Source organism: Notamacropus eugenii, chromosome 1, assembly GCF_028372415.1.
Source record: "Notamacropus eugenii isolate mMacEug1 chromosome 1, mMacEug1.pri_v2, whole genome shotgun sequence".
NCBI lineage: Eukaryota > Metazoa > Chordata > Mammalia > Diprotodontia > Macropodidae > Notamacropus > Notamacropus eugenii.
In genome coordinates, this window is record NC_092872.1 from 612135051 (window position 1) to 612156346 (window position 21296).

Sequence of the window (21296 nt, forward strand, 5' to 3'; positions counted from 1 at the left end):
GATGTCCAAAAAACTTTGGACAATCCACAGGAAGGAAGGCTATGAAAGTTTCTGGACATACTCATTTTTAATGGCTCTTAAAATTTTTATTTATTCTGCCATGTATATGCATGGCAAAATTGCAATACATATAATTTTCTGACTAAAGCATTTGATTTGGTGGCTTATTATAAATACACTACTATGAAGACCCAAAGAACTCCAATACTGAAGTGATAAGGTTTCTCAACTCCAATTTTTCTTTATTTCCTGTTTCCTTCAATATTCCTCTTTTTTTAAAAGCATTTTGAGGATTGAAAAAACTCTTTACAACACCACTTTAAAATTCTGAATGAATGTTTACATCCCAGTAAGATAATTTCAAAATGTCTTAGTAAAATTCAATCCAAATCAAAAAGCATTTATTAAACACCTATTACATGCAAAGTCCTGTGGTAGGCCCTGGGGTTACAAAGACTGTCAGGGAGCTGATATTCATTGGAATGATAAAAGTAAACATATGATAATTTGAAGAGGAGATAGATTGAGAGTGAACACAAATAACTCTGGGAATCAGGAAACACCTCCAATTGGAACTGGCAGAAAGGCTGAACTAAGAAGGAAATTATAAATTCATATTTTTCCCCTTTTAAATAGTATTTTTTCTAATTGCATGTAAAGACAACTTTTAACATCTTTTTTAAAATAAAATTTTGAGTTCCAAGTTTTCTACTTTCCCCCTCCCTCCTTAAAACAGTAAACAGTTTGATATAGGTTATACATATCATGAATAATCATGTAAAATATATTTCTGTATTAGTCATATTGTAAAAAAAAGAGAATAAAAGGAAAAAAACTAAAAAATTTAAAAATAAAGTAAGTTAGAATGGAAACTAGGGATTCTAAGAGGACAGAAGGCTTATAGATACAACTTGTATAAAGTTATAGAGGTAAGAAGTGGAATAAGTTCATAGATTTAAAATTGTAAGGGACCTAAGAAAACTTTCTAGTACAATTCCTCAATTTTATACTTGAGGACACTGAGGCCCAGAGAGGTGAAAAAATTTGCCCTAAGTCTTACAGGTAAGTAGCAGAGACTGCATTTGAACCCAGTTTCTCTCATTCCAAATCCAGGCCTCTAATTCTCTAACTGATATGCAAAGAATATAAACAGGTAGTTTTTAAAGGAAAAAATCCAAGCTATCCATAGGCATAAGGAAAAAAAAAGGTCCAAATCACTAGTAATTAAGAGAAATGCAAATGGAAGCAAATGAAGTTACACACCATACCCATCAGATTCGAGGAGATAGGAACATTAATGCACTATTGGTGGAGTGGTCCCAAATATTCTGAAAATCAATTTGGAACAATGCTCAAAAGTCACTAAATTGTACATTCTTCTCTGATGTGGCAATATTAGGCCTATACACTAAAGAGTTCAAAAAAAAAGGAAAAAATCCATATGTACAAAAAAAATATTTAAAGCATCTCTTTTATAGGGGCAAAGAAATGGAAACTAAGTAGATACCTACTATTGAGGAATGGATGAACAAATTACAGTTTATGAATGTGATGGAGTGTCACTGAATCTAAGAAATGATAAAACTTGGGAAGACTTTTATAACATGATGCAGACTAAAGCTGACAAAATAACTGTGAAAAATGTAAGAACTCTAATCAATGTAATGGACAACCACAATTCCAGAGATGAAGTATGCTAATGATATGCTGACAAAGAGGTGACGGACTCAAGATGGAGAATGAAAACATTTTTGATATGGACAATGGATCTATTCTGCAGGACAATGCATATTTGTGACAGAGTTTTTTCTTTCTTCTCTCTTCCTCTAGTTTTTTTTTTGGGGGGGGGGAGATCAAGAAAATAAATGCTTGTTAATTGAAAATAAGTAAAAAAATGTTTTTATTTCAGTACTCTTATGCACAGACCTGAACATATTTGGTTGCTTTTTTATCTTTCTGTTAGATTTATCCAGTTAATTCCTGAGTACAATAAGTTCCATACTCCTCCTATTGTGCTCCTGAGTCAAGGTATGCTGCAGATTACTGGAAGTTCCCCAATAAGACAGCAGTTCCTTGGGAAGCATCTTTTGTCACCGTCTTCATATGGTTTAGTTATATGGGTGAGAGACTGAGCAATTTTCTAATCAGCTTTTTCATTTGACAAGAAAAATGTTAGTTTTTGTTATATTTAATTGGCTGACCTGTTTGAAAATCCTAAGATCTCACTATTACATTTTACAACCACTTGAAAGCAGCAAATCAAATCAAAGGACAATTTATACGCATATGTCACATCATAATTTAGTTTTTACACCTCCCCTGTCCTCAATTTCAAGTTCTACTTTCTGATTTTGTATCAAGATGCAATTATACAACTGTCTCCTACTGCATTCAATTAAAAGGTCATGATTGTTAGTAGTTCTGCACAGATATTCAGTAACTTCTTTTCCACTTAATTCATGGAAATTTTGCCTTATTTGATGAACTATGGTGGGTGAGGGCAACCCGAAGGTTAAGTCCAAAAACAGGCCAGGGTCACTGGAAATGTGAAGAGGACAAAAAGAGTAATCCATAATCCAAGATCAGTAATATGAAGGATAACAGCAGAGGATCAAGAACAAGCGTTCTTCAGAGTTCACTAAAGTGTGACTTAAGTCATTTAAAACTGTGCTGCTTCAAGACTGCTTTTACCTGTGATCTGCAGGGATGAGATATATATGGATACATATATTACAAGATATTCTGTACAATGTAGGCATGTAATAAATGTTTATTGTACTGCATTTCATTTCCCACTTAAAGGAAGTTTTCTTCTGGATGAAGGACAATGGCTTGCATGAGCACTGCTAGTGGAATGATTAGACCAGCTTCTATAAGGGGATGCTTCAAACAGATTCCTATATGAGCTGCTCTAAACTTCATAATCTCTGGTCCATCAGTATTGTAACTATCTTCACTGAGGTTAACTGAGGTTATTAACTGAGGTTAATACCTCCTAGGTCATAATGCTATGGAGCTGGGGCAAAGCGTCTGACTTTTGGAGTGGAAATGGAAACACAGGTCTCGCTGGATGAAATCCTGGAAAGGTACCAAACAGAGAAATATAATGCCTGAAGAAGATATTCACTGGTGTCATGAAGGCTATCCTATATGAAGCCAAAACTGAAGAGGAATTACCCTTGGAAAGAAACTTTCTGAAGATGCTCTTATTTGAGGACAACCTTGTTCTGATTGAATCAAGCATTACAACACTATAGGACTTTCTTAGTGAGATGTACCATGGCTCAAAAGAGATTAGCCTAGTAATCTATCCATACCTGAAAAACAAAGTGTATCTACATTGCCTTAATTATTAAATGAAGATGGTCTGGTGATCCATTAAAGCTTGGTCACACGCTATGTATAGTCAAGTAGGCCCAAAACTGAATGGGAGATTGGACTGGATTACATTTGGGAAACAGTCAGTGTTGCTGATCTCAACCTGCAGGCTTTTTTAAAAGCCCATCTTCAAAGATAACATCGCTATTTTCTGGAGGTATTGTATTGCTACAAATTATGGAATACCATAATCTCTGGAATCAAAATTATAGGTGACCCAAAAGGCAGTGGAAAGATATATGTTTGCTATCAGTAGGATGCGTTATATTAGCAATAATGACTTTTGTTAAGGGGCTCCCTGAACCTGTCTTCTGAGTTGCCATATTTTCCAGAAACACTGGACCTGGAGAATGCAAGAGGATGAAGGGTGAAGCCCCCCCTGAGCTGACATTTGTTGTTTGCACTCCAAGCTGGGACTCTCTGTGCGTCCCTGGAAATTGAACCAACTACAAAGACAAGTTCCAATCAGTCTGCCCCAGAGTGAGAAACTGTTTGTGCAGCTGGGACCCTTGTAGATAAGTAGACCATCTTATCTTCACGGTCTAGCAGTTCCCAAGGAAAAAGAATGCTGCTTTTTCCACTGACTTTCTCTTTCCCTTTGGGAAGGGATTAGTTTTTTTCCATCCCCTATGGACTTCTCCTTTTCCCTGTAAATAAAGCACAAGGCTTTCCCTGCATTGATGAACTCCTTGTACCTGCATAGGAGTTCCCTATGCATATTTATTTCTCTTGTAATAAGTCCAGTTGTAATACATCTTACGAACTTGTGATTTTTTTTAACATTTTCATGTGAAAAGCAACATAAAACATCAATGACTAGAAAAGGAAGTACACTCATTAAATGACTGATGCATTAAACAGTGCTGCATTAATATCCATAAAAAAAGAAGGGGTTGGACTAGACGACTTTCAAGAGATCTTTTAGCTTAAGAGACCTTTAGTCATGATTTAATAAAGCCAGATATTTTGACCCAGACAAGTTCCTCCTAGATTTTAGTCTATTCAGTCTTTAATGAATTAGTTTGCAAGGGTGAGGTCCTTTCTGATGAAGTCCTGGCTCATCACCCTGAAAGCCTATCACAGGGCTAGGGTGGGGAGCACTAAACCAGCAATATCTGCTGCAACCTTTATCACTGCACAGCAACTGGGATTTTTCTAATTGCACTAACTCCACTTCACAAATTTGGAGCTAGAAGAGACCTTAAGGTTTTCTAGTTCAATCCTCTCATTTAATGAATGAGGAAACTGATGCCCATAGATGTTAAGTGTCTTATCCAAGGTTACTCTAAATCCAGCATTCTTTCCACTGCACCACAGATAGACTATCTCACAACCCATCATTTATTTATTTATTTTGCTAGGGAAGGGAGTGGGTGTATCACCAATGACTCAAAGGTGTTAATCTACAAAATGATTAGAATCAATAATACAAGGAATAAGACTGACAAGTGAGTCTTCTTAATCCAAGATGAACAATAGCCAGGAAAACAATCTGTGGACCAAGGATAATACAGAAAAACAGAGGCAAGGTTTCTGAGACACTCATAACTCAGCTATGGAATCTGACAAGGACCAAACCTGTCTTGAAATATACAGAATATTCAAAGGAAGCACTACCATGGCAAGTGAAAAGGTTCTGCACACACTAATATTTTTTCACTTTTGAAAAATGAAACCAGGAGCAAAGTGAATGCTTATACCTGGCATCCAAATGTTCAAAGGCAGCAACTGAACTGCCATGCTCTCATGCAGCCCTGCCACCCACAGCTCTTTTTGTTTTTGTGGGGTTTTTTTTCCCCACTCAGCAGCTATTCCAGAGGATGTGTTAGCAAAAACCTACATTTCTTCTGTGAAGGATATTCGATTACCATCTTACCATGAAATTATCATTGTTTCATTTCATTAGGAAATATACCTCTCAAAAGTCAGACAGCATTTTGTAGTAGGTACAAAAGGAATAAAGCATGTTATTAAATAAAAGGAAAAGGGGATCATTTCCATTCTATTTTATCAGTGACACTTGGACTGATCAAAGCTACTGCTTCTTCATAAAGATCAATGCTTATGCTATGTTTAAAAATAATCCATCGTAGCTTAACCATTCCTATAAGCTCAAGAAAAGGGAGCTTTCAAGGTAGAGGAAGAGAAATTAAAATGATGAAAAGGCTCCATGACCAGCTTGAGAAGGGGGGGAAGGGAACAAGCATTTACACTGCACCTATATTGTGCCTGACACTGTGTTAAGAACTATATACAGGTATGATTTCATTTGATCCTCACAAAAACCTTGGGAGATAGGTGCCCATTTTACAGTTGAGGAAACTGAGGTAAGCAAGGTTTATAAGTGAACTGTCCAAGGTAACACAGTAAGTGTCTGAGGTTGGATTTGAACTAAGGTTTTCCTGACTTTAGGTCTAGCATTTTATCTGCTATGCCACCAGTTGTCTCCGGTATATATTACTTTCAAACAGTCGGACAAAAAACCACATTTATAATCATGATGTCCATACATTATACAAGTGCTTCTCTGAACTTGGTGATATGCAGTTTCTACAGATTGTTACAAATGACAGCTTACTTCTATTATATAAGTAATATTTCTTACTGTAGGATTTTTATTTATTTAACCGCAAAACTGTGAAAAAATAATTTAAGCTGTTCCATTTTTTTGTTTCCATATGATTTGTGTTCTTCCTCAAAAAACACTGCTCTGATCAGTACAAAATACCAACATATCCAAACATGTAAAGAAGTAAACAGTGAGTAGCCTGTCTCTCACGCAATTACTTGTTCACAGACTTAATTTATTTCCTTGGGAAAAAAAAATCATCACCAAGAAATAACATGGTGGTAGGAAATGAAGAATCTTGTAAAAGGCACAAATTTGCTGGTAAGATCTTCCCCATCCTGAATAACTAATTGTTCCAAATATCTACTTCTAAATTATCTATCTGTTCCTTTAAACGAGTTTGTTAATTTACTAAAAGAGCACTAAAAATGCCCTCTTGTAGAAAGTCTAATAACAATACTTTCAGATTTTGTTAGCATGCCTCGCTACTTATAATTCTGATCTGAATAAGACTGTTCTCAATCTGTTTATATATTCTAATTAGGATACTTTTGGAAGGTATTTATATGTTCTGATAAGACTTCCATAAAGATCAGAGGCAGGTACAGGTATTATTATCAACTTTATTTTATAAGACAACAAACTGAATCTCAATGAGGTTGCTCATGGTTATGTAGCTCAAAAGTAAGGGGCAGAATTTGAATCAAAGTCTTCCTGACTCTAAGTCTAGCATTCTATTTACTATGCCATGCTGCCTTTTTTCAGTTTGCAAAGGAAAGAAGATATGTAAAAAACTGGGGGCTGCATGATAAATGGGAATTCCACAACATGTGGGGGCATGGGATACTGTGCTAAACCCTTTACAAATATTCTCTCATCTGATCCTTACAACTACCTGCCTCAATCCTACTCCAATTCATCCTCCATTTAGCCCCTAAAGTGATGGTCCAACCAAGTCAAACCCCATCCTCCCACCCCTACCACACACACTCAAAGGACAAATACAAAATGTTGTGTTTGGCATTCAAAGCCCTTTATAACCTAACCCCCTCCCACCTTTCCAGTCTTCTTATACCTTACTCCTGACTTGTACTCTTTGATGCAATAACACTTGCCTCTTGACTGTTCCATGATCAAAACACTTCATCTCTTGGCTCTGGCCAATGCTTCTCCCTCATCATCCCAATTAAAATCTCATCTACAGGAAGCCTTTCCTAACTCCTCTTAATTCTAGTGCCTTCCCTCTGTTAATTACTTACTATTTGTCGTGTGCATGCGCATGTGTGTGTGTGTAGCTTATTTAGACATGTCTGTATACTTATCTCCTCCATTAGAGAGGAAGCCCCATGAGGGCAGGGACCACCTTTGGCCTCTTTCCGTACCCCTCCCTAGACCCTTAGCACAGTTCCTGGCACACAGGCACTTGAAAAATGTTTACTGACTACTGACAACAACAACCTGGGAGATAGAAAACAACATAAATAAAACAACATAAATAAGCAAAGGCAAACAGGTGGAGTGGATGGCCCGGGTCAGAGGGCCATCTGAGGCAGATAAGGCAGAATCTGAACTCAAGTCTTCTTGAATCTACCCCCGGGGCTCTCTCCTCTGGGCTATCAAATCAGGGATCAGGATCTAGAACTGCTCAGGCACGCTGGCTATAATGTGTTAATAATATTACTGAAAAATAACATTGGTCAGGGTAATGTTATGCAGGACATGGGTACAGTCTATTGTAGTTTTTATAACTGAAAAACTTTTAGTATTTATCTTCAACAGGTACCATAGTTCTCTAATGAAGTAACATCCCAAAATAGTTTTGAAGACATATTATAGTTTCCACTATCTTAACAGTCACTTAGTCATCAAACACTTAACTATAACATCCTATAAATACACTGTAATTCATCTCTGGTTTTCATATACTTTAAAGAAGCTGTTCCAAATCTTTCCCTCAATTTCTCAAGCCCACTCCCAACTTCCTCTCCTGCTCTATGTGTGAGAAAAGTGAAGTCATTCACTTTCAGCTCATTCATCTTCAATCCTCTATATCAAAGTTATCAGGTGCAATCAGTTTGCAAAAACTCCTAAGCACACCAGAATCAGATTAAAATGTTAACTGGGAAATGTTAAATACCATAGATAAAATTAATTTGTAGTTTCTAAGTCACTATGTCACTGTGGGGATCCCTTTCTATATGACACCAGTCCTCTATACATCAAAAGATGTGTGTTCACCCATCCTCTTATGGTTTGCTCTAGTTTCAGAGGATGAAGTAGCTGCCCAATTTCTGATCAAGACTAGCCCCTCTATTTGTGCCATGGATCTTACTCTATCCAAAACCTTGAATCACTGATCATGCCGTTTTCCTCATACTCTGGATGTTGTAAAGCCCAAGGAAAAAGCTGACTGAAGTTCTAACTTGGCAGCTCTATGATCCAGAACAAAAGAATGTGGGTTTGATTGTTCCCCTTAACTATCATGTGACAAATTCCAAATTTAATGGGGGGAAATGATGGAAGAAGTTCTTGGTGATATAACCTGATGAACACTTGATTTAGGTATCCCCTCTGTTTTATAGTCAGTAGCAATACTCAAGGGGTACTGGTGTGTTTGCTTTATTCAGTTGTCTGTAGCAATTCTTCTAAGCTGCTTTAATGAAACATCCCTGGCACAGAAAATTCTGCTCACCTGGATTTTTACATTATTCTTCTTGATCATGGTGGTATTGAAATTGGAAGCAAAAGAACCATGGAAATGGTTCCTTATGTTCACACTGGTCTGGGTATTTGACACTATCTTCCTTGTGATATTGATTATTAAAATGACTGTATAGCACAGGTCTGGTTATATTCACTGCAATGAACTGTGACAACTGAAAAGAAAGTCCTGGTATTTTATAGCAATGTTCCTAAACTGAAATAATTTACCAACACGAAATCATCATATGTCTTTATTCCATTACTGGTTGGGACTATGACGTAACTTGAATAGAATGTCTGTTTTTGCTCAGAGAGGCTAAATGACTATGATTTATCAATAATAGCCTATTAAGTGACACCAAAGTATTCTGAATCTCTACAGCTTTCAAGGATACCAAGCAACTGAAAACCACAACAAATGTAGTTTTAAATTGTTTCAGTTAATGTTAGATCAAATAAATTATTCAAGGACTTCAAGAGACAGCATAGAAAGTATTCAGTCTATATTTGAGTCTATTAGTCTCCTTAACCCTTTTCATATAAATAAAACTTTGTTTTTAGCCACAAAAAAAGATGGATTCAAAAGTAAACTCTTTTAAACATTAAAATGAAATTAACACTAATGCTACACAAATTGTTTGCAATAAGAAAAGAAGTTACTTTTCCAATCTCTTTCAAAAAACAGTCTTGATATCTAAATGAGACAAAAGAGAGAAAGAAAACTACGGACCACTATTCCTAATGAACATTGATGGAAAACTTTAAATAAAGTATTAGTAAGTAGCTTAAAATAAATTATTAGCTAGATCACATACTATGACCAGACTGGGTTTTTTCCAGGAATACAGGAATGATTCATACAAACAAACAGACTGTTCCTCAACATAGTAAACAGTATTTATTTAAATTCAGGAGCAAATATTATATGTAATGGAAAAAAGTTAGAGGCCTTTCCAGTAAGATCAGGGATAAAGCAAGTATGTCTACTATCTAAACAATTACTATTTAACTATTTAATGCAAGAAACACTAGCTATATCAATAAGACAAGAAAAAGAAATTAAATTGAAGGAATGAGAATAGGCAAAGAGAAAACAAAATGAATTCTTTCTGCAGATGATATGATGGTGTGCTTAGAGAACTCTAACTAAAAATTAAATAGTAACTTCAGCAAAATTGCAGGATATAAGGTAAATTCATATAAATTGTCAGTTTTCTTACATATAACAAAAGAAGGCAGCTAAGTGGTACAGTAGCTAGTATTGAACCTGAGGTCAGGAAGAGTCATTTTCCTAAGTTTAAATTTGGTCTCAGACACTTACTAGCTGTGTGATCCTAGGCAAGTCACTTAATGCTGTCTGCCTCAGTTGCTCATCTATAAAAATGAGTTGGAGAAGGAAATGACAAACCACTCCAGTGTGTTTGCCAAGACGACCCCAAATGGGGTCATGAAGAGTCAGAAAGGACTGAAAATAACTTAACAACAACAATCAACAAAACACAGTAAGAAGAGCTAGAATAAGAAAAGCTAGAAAGAGAAATTCCATTCAAAATTATTACAGAAGTTATACTTAGGAATTTATAAATCATTAAAATTACATGGTACTGGTTAATAAAAAAAAAGGTCAATTAGAAGAAGAGATTAGCTACACAAGATATAGAAGCAAATGGACACAAGAGTAAAGTGTTCAATAAAATCCCTTAACTCCATTTACTGTGGGGAAGGACTCAATATTTGACAAAAACTGCTGGCAAAAGTGGACAGTAGCCTGGAAGAAATTATGTTTCTTCCTTATTTTCAATCTCTCCTGTTCCCCTGGTCCCTCTACCCTTTGATTAAAACATGTTCAATTTCCTCTTATCATGAGAAGACACAAAATTCAATCCTTGACTCTGCAACGTCCTTACACTAACAGCATCTTCTTGTCCCTTCTAGCTGCTTCTACTCCCTTATCACTCTACCATTCTACTGACATGCAAAAAGACCTCTTTTCTTAGTTTTCAATGTCCTTTACTTTTCTGTTGCATTTGATACTGCTAACCACTTCATCCTGTTTTATTATATTTTCCCCTGATTTCTGTGATATAGCTCTTTTTCTGGTTTCCTTAACCAAATCATCAGCCATTATCAACAAAACTTTATTATGTGACTGCAGAAGTCATGTTAGGTGCTGGGGGAATAATAAATTGGATAAGATAAGAGTCCCTTCACTTCATGTCTAGAAGGTAGATAAAATATCAAGCAACAGATATAGGTACAATAGAAAATATTACATGATAAATGCATTCGACAGCTACAGGACAACATTCCATGTGAGGTCTATAAGGAAATATCATTAATGAATGCAGAGTTGGGGGCAAGAAAGACTTTTTAGAGGAGTAGAGAAAGAAAGTTGCTGAATTTGTCTAGGAGAGGGATAGCAGGTAACATGATGCAAAGATGGAAAATCAAGACAGTACAAAGTTGTGGATGACCTTGGCAAATGGCAAAATTTTGAGCTTTACTTGGTCAACAAGAGGAAGCAGGTAAAGATATCTCAGCAGAGGAATGACATGACCAGGTCTACACATAAGATTATTTGAGTAGAGACAGGAAGACATGTAAAAATGTGTGGGGTAAGGGGGTAAGTGGGGGCACTGAATGAAGGTAGTGACAGTAAGAATAGAAAAGAGGTGGTGGATACAAAATATTTTCAGGTGAAATTAACAGGTTTGGGTACCAACTCATACCTATCAGAATGGCTAAAATAATAGAAAAGGAAAATGATACATGTTGGAGAAGATGTGGGGAAAATGGGATGCTAATGCATTGTTGGCTGAGTTGTGAACTGATCCAATCATTCTAGAGAACAATTTGGAATTATGCCCAAAGGGCTATAAAACTGCGCATAACCTTTGATCCAGCTATACCACTACTAGGCCTATGTACCAAAGAGAACATAAAAAAGAGGAACTACATGTACAAAAATATTTATTGCAGATCTTTTTGTAGTGGCAAAGAAATGAAAATTGAGGGGATGCTCATCAATTGGGAAATGACTAAATAAGGTGTGGTATATGAATGTAACAGAATACTATTGTGCTATAAGAGATGATGAGCAGGTGGATTTCAGAAAAAACTGGAAAGATTTACATGAACTGATGCTGAGTGAAGTAGCAGAACCAGGAGAACATTGTACACGTTAACAGCAACATTGTATGATGATCAACTATGATCGACTTAGCTCTTCTCAGCAATGCAATTATTTAAGACAATTCCAAAAGACTCATGATGGAAAATGCTATCCATATCCAGAGAAAGAACTATGCAGTCTGAATGTAGATCAAAGCATATTATTTTCGCTTTCTTTGTTTTTGTTTTCTCTTTCTCATGGTCTTCCCCTTTTGTTCTGTTTCTTCTTTCACAACATGACTAATATGGAAATATATTTAATATGACTGCATATGAATAACCTATATAAGACTGCTTGCCTTCTTGGGGATTAGAGAGGGAAAAAATTTGGAACTCAAAATCTTATAGAAAATGAATGTTGAAAACTATCTTTACATATAATTGGAAAAAATAAAAACTATTTACAAAAAAAAAGGAAATTACTGGATTTGGCATTTGATTAAATATAAAGTGAAGGAGAAAGAGGAGTCAAAGATAATCACAATTAATTAATTAATTAAGCCATGACAAGTAATGACTTATGCCACTTATTTATTAATTGCATATTAGCTACAGGGAGGGTAAATTAGTTTAAAAAATGATTATTTGCAACAATTAATACTTATTAATACTTAATTAACATAATTAATCTGATCCCTTATGTGAGTTCTATTGCTATATAAGAAATAATATTATTAAAGTACTTTTTCTATCTATTTATTTATTTATAAAAAGTAACAAGGTATTTTTTTTACAAGATGTCTACCTCTTCTTTGCCATGTCTTCATGCTGCTAATTTTCTCATTTCAACTACTTCACTGAACCAAAAAAAGAGAAGCACTTTGTCTTTTATGTAATAATTCTAGTGTGTCCAAATTTTTTACAAATCTATTTTATTTATTTTTCCAATTTAATTTTTACCTCTATACTGAAGTAACCTCTGTCCACATAGTCTCCCAGGAAGAGGTAGCGTGTGTTAGCAGGTGATCCCCCAACTTCAAACAATTTCATCAAGTCAAAGAATTGCCCATGAATGTCACCACACACTAGATAAGAGAAGAGAGCATACAGGGAATAATATTTACAATTTTAAAAGAAAAAAAGCATTAAACAAAAGGAATTATTATTATGACCAGTATTTTATAAAATTATATTTAATTTGGCATAGCAAAATGCTTTTCCATAGATATTTCAAGCTTTTTTAATTAACAAAGAAAATACTGTAGCAATGCTAACAATATCTCACTATACCAAAAAAAGTTAGCATAGTATATTTCTTCAAAAGAACACCCATTACTTGTATTAGTGTCTCAAAATTGACCTCTATATGTCATCATGGAAATACTTCTCAGACCTGTAATAGGTGCCTCCAATTCTATCATAGTCTTTTCATTTTTCAGAATGGTAGCTCCATCATTGATTATCTTTAATGCTGCTTCCTCTTCTAGTCTACCTTCCTTCACCAAATGGCTTTTCAAGATATCAAGTCTAGGTTTTCCATCTTCAAATACTTCTTTTAGTGTGAGTCTATGGGTCGGAGGAAAAGGAACAGCTAAAAATAGACAAAAGAATAAAAATACTTATGTTTAGAGAATGTGGCAATATTATGAATACAAATATATATTCTCTGTTAACACAGTGCTGATTTCTATCCATAACATTTAAATTGTATAATGAAAAATTTCTAAGATGCTGTGTACTAAATCTGATCACTTATTGTTTTTGAGAAAGCTGCAGATAAATCCAAAGTCTGTTTTGAAACAATTTATTACAAAAGTGATGTCTCACATTTGATCATAAAAGATTTTAACCCAGCATACAGTAGGCAATTAAGATGTTTCCTGAATTTGAAGCTGATTTAAGCAAGTAAAATATAAGAAGACTTTCCTATATAAATGCATCTTTATCTGAAAATAGAAATATAATCCAAAACAACAAACATTTACTAAGTGTCTACTAAGTTCAAGGCATCGATCGTGCTTTATTTTCTGGAGATAGTAAAAAATCAAGATAGTCAAGGAATTTACATTCTACTAAGGGATGTTAAAAAAAGTAACTCCAAACTATAAATTTAAGAAGATTAAAAATGAAAAATTACAATGTTCAAAGACAATTCCACAGATCTGTCCCAGTAAAATCATATGTTTGCATAATTCCTTTCAATTTGAATTAATTTAGTGGTCAGAGCAATGGATCTAGCCTCAAAGGACATTGGTTTCTTTCTGTGCCATTTACCACCTGCGTAACTTTGGCCAGCTAAGATAAAACAATTAGACTACATAAGCATTAAAGTCCTTTCCAGCCTGAAAATCCTATGATGTTATAAATTCTAGATCAAGCAGACAAAGTACAAAATTACATAATGTACATTTTATTTATTTCAAGTCACTACATTATGCATAAAAAGATTAGAGTTCTCTAGAAAGAGAAAGGTGTATTTTAATTCTATTACTATTAAGAATATCACTGTGGTATAAACTGTTGTTTCAATAAACATGAGCTTGAAAAAATTAGATTGAAAGGGACAACTCTGTTTCTTAATGACCAAGCATACCAAAGAGGGAGGTTTCATATTTAATCATCCCTTTTTTCATCTTGTTGCCCACTTTGACTTTGGTGGATCTGAGAGTCAACTCAACCCATCTCTGATCATACAACTGAAAAGGGGACAATTTATCTCCATCATACGTGTGGTGCAAAGTATGCATGACAGTACAACTAATGAACAATTTTGCTAAAAAAAACCCATAACATTTTAAAATTAAATAACTTGATGTCAATTACAGTGACAAATATAGCCTACTTTATTTCATATTCCCTTAGTGACAACCTGAAAGTCACACACATTTCTCAAAAAAAAAAAAAAAAAGAGCTTAACTAAATGTATTACACAATTATCTTTAAAGTTCACTTCCGGTACTATGAAAGGGTTGACAGACCCAAATGGGAAGCAGAATAAAATGACTTATTCTAGTCATATTTTGCATGATTTTAGAAGTACAAAATACTTTCCTTATGACAGCTTCCTCATTAATCACATTCCTTACTAGTAAGAAACTACTGTAGAAATTACAGTAGTTATTAAAACAGTAAAGCAAGATAGTACCACTTTTTACAGATGACATAATTCTAAGTCTTGAATTTACATTACTCCACTAACATCCTCCCCACCTTCAATGTCTCATTATGGCAAAGAAATGATCCTGAGTGCTCAAAGGTTTCATCACCAGAATAAAAAGATCTAACAAGTCCTACTAAGCTAGGAAGTCTTCAAGTAAGGGGCTCAATGATGGACGGACTATATGCCTGTTGTCCAAAAACTGACCATGCTGAATCCTTACCCCACGTATGCTTCAAGGTGAGGAAATTTTCAGCCATAGAAACTATTACAGAGTATTTACCAACAGTTGTAGAAGGGTAGCAATGGAAATAACCATACCAAAGAAATAATAGATCTTTGCAAAAATGAAGTGATGTTTTCACAATCTAGACAGAAAAGCATCATACCATTTAAAATGACAGTTCAATTAAAACAAAACAAAAAGGTGACTAATATTTTACTTAGCTGATAAATTTCTATGGTAGCAGAAAGAGACCGACAATGAGAAGTTGTGAATAAAGTCTGGTCAGTCTCCACAAAAGGCTACATAAAGAAATGAGGACAGTGAACCTTGGCTGTAGAAGAGCCAGAAAGCAGGGGAAAGCAAACATGTCTTGAGGGACAAAGGAGAAACACAAGTCACCTAAACAAAATTTCTTGGGGCTGTCTCCCTAGAAAATCACAAGGCCCTTATGATATAAGAGCCAAAGAACAAAGTGAAGTTTCATACTTAATCTCCCTTTCAGGTCTTGTTGCCTATCTCAGCTTAGCTGAATAGAAATCAAACCACCTCATCTTTTTTACCTATGATAATCAGGAAATGGAAAACCTAAATTACAGCCTGTCCTACTTTAACTCTTCTATTTCTTTCAAAGTGATGTCTAAAATTGAGGTAGAATCTGAAGTTTTGAGATGAAGACGTTATGGCAAAGAATAGGTGGCCCTCTTGTAAAAAGCAATAAATGTGTTAATACTTAGCTTTAACCTATTTTTGTCATTATTTATTCCAATACTTTTTTAAAAATCTAAAATTACATTGATGAGACATATGTTCCATCACAATCCAGCTATACATTATATAGTTTTTGGTTTGAGTTTTGTTTTTTGGGTTTTTTTGAGTTGCTATGGACAAAACATCATTAACCTGGCAGCCAACCTTTCAGTGTTATGCTGGAATAAATCCTATGCTTTTGCTAACCCCTAAGGTAAGAGAATAGAGGAGAAACTCTTCCTTCCCTGAATAATAAGATATTGTCAGACAGAAAGTAAGCAAACTTCAGATTTCTCATCTAACATGAAAATTAATCTAAGTGGAAGTGATCTGAAGATAAAGAAAATCGGAATGGGTAATTTATATGGTTTAACTTTACTCTTTCTCCAGTTATCTAGGAACAATAATTTCTTTCTTGCTTGCTTTCTTTCTTAAACAGGGCAAAAGGAAGCAAGTAAAAGTAAGTCTAAACCAGGTTAGGATTAGGGGAGGTGAGAGAAATGGGACAAGGACAAACCAGAAACAATGAATGGAGTTAAGTTGAGTAGGAGGTACAGTGGTTAATACAGGATCTATGGCCTAAGTCTCCTAGGGCAGATGTGCCAAAAATAGAATAGCATTATTAGACTGAGCCAAGTAGGATCTCTGGACTTCAGATTGACAAGAAAGAATCCCTGAGCAGTCTCATCAGTCTACTATATACATGAAATCACAAATAGTTCACACAGGGTAACTGTATCCCTTAAAATAGGTCCCACACAGTTTATTACAATTTATCAATCAACAAGCATCTATTAAGTACCAACCATGCCCCAAACACTGTGCTAAGTGCTACAGCTTAAAAGCAAAAAATTAAACAATTTTGGCTCTCTAGGAACTTTCAACAAATACGCACATAAATGGTACAAGGGACTTTGCTGGAAATGAAGGGAGGCAAAAGATGTCAAATGTCTCATTAAGTGAAGTTAATGCAGGGAGAAGAGAGGAAGAGGAAAAGGATGCTAAGGGAGTGTGCCATAACTAGCTTTCATTCAGAAACCCCAGATTTCCAGGCCCCTTTCTAGAGCCTTCTTGTTTGCCTCAGGATACAAAGAAAGTGGCAAACGCAGCAGCAAAACAGCTGTGGTCATCTGTTATTACAACATGTTAAGCCAAAATCATCAAAACTACTGGCACACTTTCAAATCAAAGCACATTTTAAGTATGCTTCTCTAGATTTTCTAAACTATTATTCATCCTTTTATAAAATTTTTCTTGGATTTTATTTTTAATTTATGGAATAAAACAAACATTTCCATAATATAGTACAATAAAAAAGATGACTGTACGTGAAACTGCAAATTCACTATGCACAATTTGCTATTTCTTTTAAATATACAACCAAATTATCACGTAAATTTTTTTCTCCCCCCTTCCAAGCCTAGGGATGGCTACCATTAGACACAAACAGGTATATATGTATACATATACACATGTAAAATTATTCTATACATACTTCTATTTGTCAGTTCTTTCTCTGGATATAGATAGCATCTTCATATGTCCTTTATAGTTAATTTGGGTACTTATAATACACAAAATAATTTATTCACTCAAAGGCATTCTTAAAACAATATTGCTGTTACTATATACAATGTTCCCTTGGTTCTGCTCATTTCACTCTTCATTATTTCATGCAAATCTTCTCATGTTTTTCTAAAACCACTGGGCTCATCATTTCTTACAGCATATCAATCATATACCACAACTTGTTTGGTCATTCCCCAACTGAGGGGCATCTCTGAAATTTCCAGTTCTTGGCCACCACAAAGAGAGCTGCTATAAACATGTTAGAACATATGGCTTCATTCCTGTTTTCCCTAATCATCTCTGGAAAGAGATCAAATAGTGGTAATGCTGGGTCCAACAGTGAAGAGAACCAGTGACAGGGTAACATCCTGACTTGTGTGTGAACTGGATTTAAGTGAGGCAGAGTTGCACAAAGCTGTCAGCCTTACTCTCTTCCAGAGTCATCAAAGTCCAGTTTGGTAGCAACACAAAAATCAAAACAACTGGTGATGACCCAAGATACAGTGGATGACCTTAGTGTCTTCCATGTCTAACCAAGCTCTAAGTGCTCCATAGTACCTGTTCCAACTGTCTTCAAGGCTTTTGGAACAAACTGTTCTCATCTGCTTATTCTACCAGAAGTCTTCACATGCTGTGGAGTAAACATCCCTCTAACTCACTGATGGGTTCTGAGGCCTATTGGTTACCCTCCACCTGGTTTAGTCCATTTGCCAAACCTAATTTACCATGTTGTGGCCGCTGTGCATGCTACAGTTTCTTGGAACCACAGGTGAGAGCTAGATTAGGTGGATACCAAAAGTAGATGAGCAACAATCTCAAGATGAAAAGGTGATAGATCTGACACCCTCCCCCACATCTAACTGGAGAATGAAGGTATCAATCCCATTACCTCTCAAACACTAAGCAAGCACTCTACCATTTGAACTAATCCCCCACTTATATTTTCTAAGTTATTACTAAGTAAACAAAATTGTTCAACTCTATCAGCAATAAATCAAGTAGATGAATTTCCAAGTGTTTCAGAATAATTTAGGGTCCTATACATGCCCTCAAATTTGCCAGGTGCTACATAATTTTTAATAGAGAGATGGGCTAGAAGTATAAAAACAGGTAGAAATTGATAATATGGATAGTTTGATTTGTACTATAATGCTTTGTCATTCAATGAATGGCCAAAAAAAACCCCAAAACACTCATTAAATGCTTAGTATGTGCAAAGCACTGGGGATACAAACCAAAAAATGAGACAGTCTTTGATCTTAAGCAGCTCCCATTTTAATAGGGGGAAATAACATATAGAAAAATTCAGCAATGTAGATGGAAATTTCAGTGGTACTTAAGAGGCAACTCTAAGGTAGATGTACTATGTTAGAGATGCGCTTGACACACAAAAAAGTATCAAGGAAAATTTATTAAATAGAGTTCAGAGGAATTGAGCACTTTGAGCATCCCTTTTGAGGAGAGAGTGCCTTTTACATTCATTATGAGCCTGAACCAGAAGCTTTCCAGAAAGGCTACAACCTGTTCAGAGTAATGGAAGCTTCTTACCCTGTTCCAAAGGTTTGACTCTGTGCCCCACCTTCCCCTGACCATGTGACTTCATGTTCTCCTCTCTGATAGGCTTTCCCTCAAACAGCTCATCAAGTCTATGCACAAGTTTCTGACCTCTACTTGACCGTGCTAGGTCACAACTCTGTAGAAACAGGACTTCTTTGTTTCCCATATAATACATTGTTAGTGTCACTTCTATCGATAAAACTACCAGTTTATGATGTTCAGCTATTTGATAATGCCAAGGACTTTGGAGGAAAAATTTATTCCCTGGGTCTTTAGGAGCTAGGGCTGCTAGGGAGGTAATTATTTGTAACACTTACAAAAGTCAATACACAGTTCTATCAGTACAGAGCTCCCCTGGATGTTGGCTAGAGCGGCTGGCTGATACTACAGGAACCTGGGCAATGGGTCCCGAGGTGCCTACAAAGGAGTCTGAGGGAAGGTGGTAGGTGAGCTGGTAGTATGCTGCCTGACTGAGTTTGAATCTCACCTGAGACATAACAATAAAATGATAAACAAATAATATTTATATAACACTTTAAGGTTTGTAAAGCACTTTGCAAATATTATCTTATTCAAGCCTTACAATGACTCTGAGAGGTAGGTGCTACTTTGATCCATTTTACAGATGAGAAAACTGAGGCAGATGGAGGTTAAATGACTTGCCCAAGGAAAACTCATAGCTAAATTTGACTCAGGTCTTCCTAATTTCTGGTCCCTGACTGAGCCACTCAGATGACACGTATTAGTTGTGTGACCCTAGGAAAATCACAATCTTTCTGAAGCTCAGTTTCCCTAAATGTAAAATGAAGATAATAAAAACACTTTACAGAAGATTGTAAGGGAAAATAGAGACAATGTATGTAAAATGGTTTCAAATCTTAAAGATCTACATAAACGCAACGGGTTACCATTTAATCATCTGAGAGTAATACCAACTTCAGTATTGAGACAACAGATGTCATTGGTGCTCTCTCCTTTATCATTACTCTCACAAAGGACAGCACAAACCCCAGAATGAATTTCCTATTTGTCTTAGTTACAGCTAGCCTCTCATGGTCTGAACACTATGCATACATATGTACAGCACTGTTCACAATATGATTCTAGAATCTGCCCTTTAACCTACTTGTAATCTATTTATTCTTCTTGAGTTGGTAAAACTAAGGAGAGGAACAACTTCAATTGGTCTTATAAGCATTCCTGGTCTACTAGAAGGCCCCTCCCAAGTTTCCTTAGCAACAGTCTCAAGATGAAGCAAGAAGATAATGCTACGGGGGTAGTGTGACCATCCTCTAATAAAAATCATACTTTTGTGTGAAGTCCTTTCAAAAGTTTGGCCTTTTTTGTTTGATTCTTTATCTACATCTTTTTCTTTGAATCTGAGAAAAATCAAAGTCCTAGTTTTTCTTCCCCAACCTAAGGTTCAGATGTTGGCTATAGTAAAGAATAAAATTTACATTTAACTGTTGCCATAACCACCGCCATCTCGGGTGAATCTGTTCCTATACAGACTGACTTCTTTTAAAGAGAACTATGCCCTTTTCAACAAAAATTATTTAAACTTTTTAATACTTTATATATAACTTTAGACATGCTATGCTTAACTATGCTTATTTGTTATTAAGGTCACTCCTGATCCTCAGAATAAACACTTGATCATTTAAAGAAAATTTAATGTAAAAGACATATATGTGTGTGTATATACACATATATACATACATACATATATACATACATATATGAGCAACTATATATCATAGATGAGGAACAACTCAAGGATTTTCTATGATATATTACGCTTTGGTGCCATGCAGAATTTTTCTCTTTACATGAATGAATGAAAAAGTATTAAAAGTCTGCTATGTACAAAGTAAAATGCTAAGTACTATGCATACAAATAGAAAGAGTAAGACAATCAGTCTTTGCTTTCAAGGAGGAAGACAACATATATAGAAGAGTTTGCCTGCAAAATAAATGGCAAGGCTCAACAATCCTTCGGGACCAGCAGAAAAGTAGACATGCTAACTTTAGAACATATTCCCCTTCCCCAAAAGAAATTAATCTACAATTAAAGCTATTTTTTGATGTTCTGATTTGTGAGATTTGTGTCACAAGCACTGAATATAAATTTAAACTATGAAGGACATTTGAGAACACGATTCAAAATGAAGGACACTAATAAAAGTAAAAGGGTAACTGAATCTCACTGGTATGTATTTTCATGTTGACCAATTAGGAATACAGGATTTCTCAATGGTTGTTGTTGTTCAATCTCAACT

The 21296-nt window shown here is 35.3% G+C and overlaps 1 protein-coding gene across 2 annotated transcripts in view; it reads right to left on the bottom strand.

Moving 5' to 3' along the window:
* The window catches only part of PPP3CC (protein phosphatase 3 catalytic subunit gamma), a 98667-nt gene that overhangs the window by 44801 nt on the left and 32570 nt on the right, over positions 1-21296 (bottom strand). For both annotated transcript variants that reach the window (XM_072634888.1, XM_072634887.1), the window contains exons 2-3: positions 13155-13352; positions 12722-12846 (exon numbers count right to left, since the gene is read on the bottom strand). In XM_072634888.1, coding sequence (XP_072490989.1) covers positions 12722-12846; positions 13155-13352 — 323 coding nt within the window. The remainder of the gene's footprint in view (positions 1-12721; positions 12847-13154; positions 13353-21296) is intronic.